At 38.7% G+C, this 8,286-nt stretch overlaps 1 protein-coding gene and 1 pseudogene across 1 annotated transcript; both read right to left on the bottom strand.

Moving 5' to 3' along the window:
* Nucleotides 1-1,871: 1,871 nt before the first annotated feature.
* Nucleotides 1,872-2,729, bottom strand: LOC145010599 (cytochrome P450 704C1 pseudogene; annotated as a pseudogene).
* Nucleotides 2,730-7,391: 4,662 nt separating this feature from the next.
* Nucleotides 7,392-8,027, bottom strand: LOC145010598 (uncharacterized). Its single transcript, XM_078969121.1, has one exon. It carries the CDS (start codon nt 8,025-8,027, stop codon nt 7,392-7,394), a length of 636 nt encoding a protein of 211 aa, XP_078825247.1.
* Between the last annotated feature and the right edge of the window lie 259 nt (nt 8,028-8,286).

Raw genomic sequence — 8,286 nt, 5'->3', positions numbered from 1 at the left:
GTCCAAAACGTGAGTATGTGTACGGTCACGCCTTTGCCTTGCCAAAACATCTGAAGCACCTGAAACAATAAACTGAAACCGTAAGCACAAAGCTTAGTGAGTTCCCCTAAAGTACCAACACACAAACAGTAACACACATACAAATAACAACATGCATATAGAGTCTACAGTATGACAGGACCGCCCTCACCGAGCCTTTAGTCTATCTGGCCCATTCTAAGAACCTTCAGCATGTCTGGTTCGCCCTACCGGGCCTTTAGCCTGTCTGGACTGTTCTCCGGATATAGAGTCTTCAGTATGACTGGACCGCCCTCACCAGGCTTTCAGTCTATCTGGCCCACTCTCAGAACCTTCTACATGTTTGGTCCGCCCTTACCGGGCCTTCAGCATGTCTGGACCGTTCTCCGGGCCTTCGGCCTGATTGGTACGCCCTGTTGGTGTCACACCTCCGAACCAGGACGACAAAAGGGGGGGGGGGATGACGTCAGTATATAGTATCACAACCATTGAATATGAATGAAACATAGCAACCAAACAACATACATTAAAAGATATCAACATACATTGTTTACATATTGTATTTGTTCAAGAAATTACACAAAAGTGACATAAATTATGAAATTCCAAAATGTAGCAAAATCCGGTTCTTAGGTACCTGCTTACTGGTTCCATGAGAATACAAGTCATTTTGAAAATCGTCAACATTGAATGTTGGTGAGTTCATAAGCATATTTATATGAAAAGATTTGTAAAATCCTTGTTTGTAATAGTTTGTATGACTCCAGAAAATCCGATATTTTCTATGAAAAGGGTTTGTAAGTCTCGTTCCAAAACTGTGAATATATGCATGCATATCATTTTTTTTCTTTTATTTGTAACTGTAAAGAGTATGTTCCCAGAAATCCAATATTTTCTTATAAGTAAACGGTAGTCTTAACCCTAAGACCAGAAGTGTAAGTGACTGTGTACTGAAAAATGATATGCAACTTTATATTTTTAATAAAACCGGTGAAGTGTAAGCTTCCTGTAAACCAAATTAGTATTGGTAATCCCTAAGTGAGTTCTTATAACCATGCTTGATATGACTGCTATGCCTGAACGATGTTCTTCAGACGTCGGAATTTGTAGACTTTTGTCACCCTAGACTTGCCAGTGTAACTGTAGTGAACAGTTGAGGTGTGAGGTTGTCAATCTCGTATAGATCTATACACAATGATCTCGCTCTCCCTCCAGGAGACTATGGTTATAAAGGATTTAAAGTGTACGCTAGGTAGGTATGGTGAAGATGGTGTCTCGCTAGAGCCTTAACGGATTTACACGAACTTTAACTTCCATTATTGAATAATGAAAATGATATTATTTGTGTAAATTTACGAGTGAAGTTTTATGACACGCGCTTTTAAGCTTTTATGGCATACAACTTACTACTCATGCTTTAAAAACTTTATAATATGTAGATTATGACACACATAATTTTCTGTCATAAATTCTGTTTTATATACTATTTTGGACTAAATTCTTTATAGACAAAACTTCAAAAATGGTCCCTATGGTTTTCGAATATCAAGTTTAGTCCCTAAGTTCAAAAAACCTCACAGATGGTCCTTGTGGTTTCAAAACTTTTAACATTTGGTCCTTTTCGCTAACTCCGTTAGCTTTTGGCCGTTAAGTGAAGGGCAATTCTGTCATTTCACTTCCACAGGGACCATTTATGAAGTTTTACCTTATTTTTTTAAAAAAAGAAAAAAAATTTATAATTATTTAATATTAGAGGGTCCCACCCTTCTCTCTCTCTCGGTAAAAAAGAAAGCCAAACCCACATCTCCCTTCTCCGTTCTCTCTGTTTTCAGTTGGGTAAACAAATTCCTTCTTTAAATACAAGAGCAACAACAATTTAGATGGTGTTTTTGTGTTTGTAGTTGTTCTCGTCTTCTACTGATCAACTTGAGAACGAAATCATTGATCAATTTAATGTTCTTCTTAAGAGAAGCTTCACACCCGATATTAAGAAAATGCTTAAGTTTCCACAAGGGATCTATATAACGCCAGTAAGTCAAAGCATTTGAATCATCAAACGCATCGATAAATGAGTTCCCTTCTTCATTAGATCCTTCTAGGCAATCCAGATCCACTGCGAACCCAACTTTGAAAATTGAATCCAAGCCACTTCTCATCAGCAAATTCTACAAAAAAAAGTTCAACATTTCAAGAAACCAACTTCATTTTCTAAAGTTATATTCAAGAATCGGATTTTCTAGTTGACTTACGTGTATATCAAAGACTTCATTGACCACGACAAACTGAGAAACAATCCTGACTAGTTTTGCTGCGTTGGTTCTGAAAACGGCACAACTGAAGTCTCTTAAAACCCTAGTCGAGAACTCGAAACTTGCAAGCTTCCTCTGCTGCTTCCACTTAACGCCATCAATAGCGAAGATCCCGTGGCCAAAGAAGTCTGTAATTATGTCCTTATTATACTGTCCTTTCGTGTAGTTGTCGAAATTGGTTTTAAGTATGTATTCGATGTTTCTAACGTCGGTTGTGTATAACTCGCTTTGATCAGGGGCAAGAAGCCAGAAAGTATGGTGTTTCCGGGCAATATCAGCTAGGTAGTCATGGAGGCTGTTGAAGTAGAAGAGTTGACCAAATAGAGTTCCGACAACCGGAGAGTATTTTGGGTTTCTGATTGACTTTCCAATGAAGATTTTGAGGATAAGGTAAAACTTCATAAATGGTCCCTGTGGAAGTGAAATGACAGAATTTCCCTTCACTTAACGGCCAAAAGATAACGGAGTTAGCGAAAAGGACCAAATGTTAAAAGTTTTGAACCCATAAGGACCATCTGTGAGGTTTTTTGAACTTAGGGACTAAACTTGATATTTTCGAAAACCATAGGGACCATTTTTGAAGTTTTGTCTTCTTTATATTATTTTTTATAAATAATCGCTAGTGAACATGTATAATTGTAACATATGATGTGAAAATAGCCCAATATCTTTGTAAGCCCCTAATTTGCCTGTGTATCAATTAAATTCGTTTGATGGTGCGGAATCCTAATCAAACGGATGATGTCATATCAAATAGAAGAGAAGGAGAAGAAGAATAATATGAATCTCTATACGAATTGATTAGAATTAATGTTCTAGATACAAAAGATTCACACACAAAATGCTCTCTAATTTCTCTCTTTTCTCTGGCCGTAAACTCTCTTCGTGTTCATCAATCTATACTCCTCACCCTAACACCTATATATATACATGGAGAAAATGGGCCGTATAACATGGGCTGTAAATGGGTTTACGGCCGTAAACACAGTCGTAAACACAGTCGTAAACACCTTACGACCGTAAACACCAAGTTGTTTACGTTCCAAGACACAAAAATACATTTTTCAAGAAAAGTAAAGTATAAACCATATTTTTGACCCAACAATCTCCCCCTTGGTTTATAATTTTCTTTTATTAATTGACCAAACAAGCTCCCCCTAAAAAGAAGTAGAAGGATCCCCCTCAGGTGTAGCAGAAGACTCCCCCTCAGATGAAACCGAAGACTTCCCTGTAAATGAAGAACGAGATTCAGAAGGAGATCTGTAAACAACTTCTTCGTCTTCGTCTGCAGAACACTTCTTCAAACCAGAAACTGATCTAGATGAGCCACTTAAGGACACATCTATTGATTTGAACAAGGATGTGTAGTCAAAAAGCCAATCCAGACCTACTCTCACATCCGTTTCGTTTTCTTCCAACCAACGCACGTCATATGACTCCACAATTTGTTTTGTCTTCTTGTTGTAGACTCTATAGGTCGTGCGAGCATCATACCCTACGAAATAACAATCATCGGCTTTGGCATTGAACTTCGGGTTGGCATCTAAGTGAAGGAAGGTGCAAGGACAACCAAATACACGGAAGTGACTGACTGATGGCTTGTGACCATAAAGAATTTTGTACGGAGTTTTCATCTGAGCTTTGTTGATTAACACTCGATTCTGAACGTAACAAGCAGTGCTAATCGCCTCGGTCCAAAAGAAAACTGGCAGTTTTGAATCACAAAGCATCGTTCTTGCAGCGTCTTTTAACGTTCAGTTCCTTCTCTCTGCAACTCCATTTTGTTGGGGTGTATGAGTAGAACTAAATTGATGTAGTATACCCTTTTCTGTGCAAAAATGATCGAGAACATAATTCTTAAACTCCATTCCGTTGTCAGTACGAAGCGCCTTCACCCGTCTGTTAGTTTCGTTTTCAACCAATACAATGAACTTCTTGATCAAGTCAACAACTCCAACTTTGTTGGGTAGAAAGAAAACCCACATAAACCGAGAGAAGTCATCAATCACAACCAGACAATAAGAATTTCTGTTGATGCTGAGGACGTTTACTGGACCAAACAAATCCATATGTGGCAATTGAAGCACCTGGCTAATTGAGTTGACTTGTTTTGGTAGATGCAACTTTCTATGATGCTTTCCTTGAGCACATGACACACATTTTTCAAACTTAATGAAGTCCTTGACAGGAAATCCACGGACCATCTCATTCTTTGCAAGACGATTCAAGTTCTTTGCGTTAGCATGACCTAATCTTATGTGCCACAACATTGTAGATTGTTCGGAGATCTTTGAGAAAAGACACGTAACTTTTTCGGGAAGATTGCTATTCATGTCAATGATATAGGCATTCCCATCCATTTTAGATTTTACAAGGATCCAATCGTCTGGGATGAAAAAACCTGGCTTGAGAATCATGCATTCCTTGTCAGCAAAATGCGTAGAATAGCCCTTGTCACAAATCTGAGAGACACTTAACAGACTATGTTTCAACTCGGAAGAAAAATTAACATTTTTGAAACTTAAAACTCCATTTGAGACAGTTTCTCTTTGAGTGATTTTACCGCCTTCTCCACCTGCAAAAGAGATATATCCCCCATTAAATGATTGAATGTTGCGCAGTTGGGCGATATCTCCTGTCATATGCCGGGAACAGCTGCTGTCGACGAACCAGGGTCTGACGACATTTCCCCACAACTGTCCCTACAAAATGTGCGGGTTTAATTAGATTTGGGTACCCAGGTCATGACCTTCCTGGGTGATCCCGATGCCTTTTCAGATTTATCGCATTTAGATTTTTCCGAGGACACAAATGATGTATTAGGAGCAGGTTTGGGCAAGCATTTATAATTAGGTTTTCTAAACATCCTGGTTGATTTAGAAATAGAATGTTTATCAGTCTGCTTAAAGCCTGTGTGACTTCTACCAGAGTTGGTTGAAGAGCCACTGTGGCTTTGTGACGAGTTTGACCTTGGCTTGGCTGTGCTCGGTTTTGGCAAACTGCCTGGGACTTGGTGATGAAAAACCTTTTTATGTCTTTGAAATACAACCCATTTTCTATTCCATTCATCTGCCCAATCATCATTTCGAGAACGACTTCTAGAGGACTTTGTATTTAAAGACCTTCCTCTGAACTCGTTCTCTCCTCTTGGGAGTTTGAAATGTACAAACATACGATTTTGGCAGTTTCTTGCTAAATGACCACCAACACCACAATTAAAACAAATATGTTTGTTACTATTATAACTTGTGCTACATTGATCAGATTTGTTTTCCATACTATCACCCCTGCTTCTCTCACAAGAACATGAACATGAATTTGGTTGTGAGGTAGGCGAGGGTACATTAGATGGAAAAGATTGTGATGTTGATGGTTTATCAAAAGTATTATCACACACATTCAAATTATCAACCAGATTGTTCAAACCAAACTTTTTCAAAACATTCAAACTAGTATCAGAAGTCATAAAAACACCATCACAAAAAACATTGTCTTTAGAAATATCAGAAAACGTATTGTCTTTATTAAAAACTAAAGCTTCAGGTTTAGACTAGATTTTATTTTCAGAAACACATCCTCCAACTTCGTGCTTTGACTGATTCAAGGATTGATCTATAGGAGAAGTAGAAATGTTAGTACTTTCAACATTAATAAATCCTCCCGAAATAAAACCGGAGGGCTTGCCATAAACTATAAATGATTCATTGGAAATCTCTTCTTTGGACAAAGGCTTGGGCACATATGAATGATTGAAGGGAGGGGGTACATGGTTATACCCTAGACCTTTTGATTGATTCCTTTTAAACTGCATGCTTTGGTCTATCATATTTGCAACCACCTCACTTGAGAAGTCATATTTTCTAACATCAAGTTTGGCGGTTTCAAACTTTCCTTTCAAAGATTCAACTTCAGCCACTAGCTCAGCGTTTTGTTTGACTACATAATCATAGTTTTCACATTTATTACTGTAGTCTTCCTGGAGTCTCCTAAAGTCCTTAATTTTCGATTCCAATTGATCTTTGAGTGGTTTTTGTCCCATTCTAAGTTGGTACCCTTCATATCTAAGGTCTTCTACGTCTCTTATCAAAATTTCATTAAGTTCACGAAGAATCCTAAGATTTTCTACTTCACTGCCTAATGTCTCAATTTTGTCATGTAAAGTTTTAACATAGTCAATACAGGCTTGAGAGCATGATGGAAGACTTACCTTGGCTAAATTAGGTTTTTGAGAAGAGGATACCATCAATGCAAACTGCAGCTCTTTCATCTCACTTTCGGCTGCCACAATCTCTTCTGGTGCATCATCACAAACTTGTGCCAGGTGGGCAGCTTCATGTCCAGACAGGTTCAACGCTTGCATCTAATCCTCCTAATCAAATGACTGAGCGACCATAGCTTTCTCGTTGTTTATTTGACTGCCACTATGATTGTTGCCAACTGTAACCACTGTCCTATCATTATTGAGTCTCTTGTTTGGCTGCGGACAATCACGAGCAAAATGCCCTGGCTCGTGGCAGTTGAAGCATTGTAGCTTGCCTTTGCTAAACCCAACCTTCTTGTCAGCATTCATTCCCCAATTATTCTTCCCAGTTTTCTTGGCAAATTGCTTCGCCCTAAAGACTGCCATGGCAATTTTCCAAGTGATGTCCATCTCCTCAACATCTTCAGGGTGAATTTGATCAAGATCAGAAAATGATAGTTGAGGTGGAAGATCCCGGGATACAAGCGCATTGTAGCAATTGACTAATCCCGAAGCGAGAGCAAAATTCTCATCACCCTCCTTTCCTCTTGAAGAGGAGGCTCCAGTTGAGGATGAAGCAGCTTGAGCGTCCACAAATGATGGATTCTATGAGAGGGGAATGGCCGTGGCAGAGGAAGACGATGGAGTTTGAGTCTGAGCTTGCGAGGGAGGTAGATTAAAAGATGAACCTACAATGGGATGAGAGACAGAAAAGGATGAAAGAGCATTGTTAGAGGAAATGCCAAGATTTGCAGCTGAATACGAGTTCACATGGTTCATTTCCCGCTGCTTGTCATCAATATCACATGACTTGATGACATCCATCACTTCAGCGAGAGAGAGAGGCGGTTGAGATCTTTAGTTTTCTTAATGACAACTACATTCATGTCCCAAGATTTTGGGAGAGCATTCAGTAGCTTCTTGTTCACTTCAAACTTTGTGTAGAAGATTCCAGCCACAGTCATTTCTGTATTGAGAGTTGTGAACCGCTGCAGCTGTGATTCAAGTGTCTCTCCAGGGATATAATTAAACATATTAAAACGTTGTCGCAACATATCCTGGCGACTCTCTCGCATATCTTCATTTCCTTCATACACCTCGATCAGGGCTTCCCACAAAGCTTTAGCCATGGTATACTCTTTGAACCCTTGAGCAATGTCTGGTGACAAGGCTATGGTCAAGATGGCCAAAGCCTTTTCCTGATCCTCCTCACTTTCAAAATCCTCATCTGTATAATTTTCAATTTTCTTATCAACCACTTGCCCCGCAACTGTAGTGGTTATTCTGACTGGAGTCTTGATGACACATTTCCACAACTTGAAATCTTTCATTTTTATGTACTTTTCTATTCTATATTTCCACTCGGGAAACCCATTAGCAGACATGAGCCTTGGAATCCGCGTGGTGGTGCCCATGACAGCATCAAGCTCTTGAAAGTGGTTTTGATTTTGAGATTCCATATTTTTAAATTAATTAAAAATTAATTAAGATTTAAAAGTGAAATAAAATAATTAACTACCAAAAAAAATGTCTTTACTGTCGGAAATTGTTTGCGGCCGTAAACTTGAGGATTTTTCAGTTCAAAAATTTTAACAGAAGTTCAAGAGATTAGGTTATTTTACGGTCCAAGGTTCAACATGGTTTAGAATAGGTCTTCAAGATTAACAGACTTGCACCAAAAATCGGTTTACTATCAAAGAACTAAGGTTCACGGTTTAA

Source organism: Lactuca saligna, chromosome 8 (assembly GCF_052625555.1).
Source record: "Lactuca saligna cultivar CGN05327 chromosome 8, ASM5262555v1, whole genome shotgun sequence".
In the NCBI taxonomy this organism is placed as follows: Eukaryota; Viridiplantae; Streptophyta; class Magnoliopsida; order Asterales; family Asteraceae; genus Lactuca; species Lactuca saligna.
The sequence above is the reverse complement of the archived record's forward strand: the minus strand, read 5'-3'. Positions and strand labels throughout refer to the sequence as shown.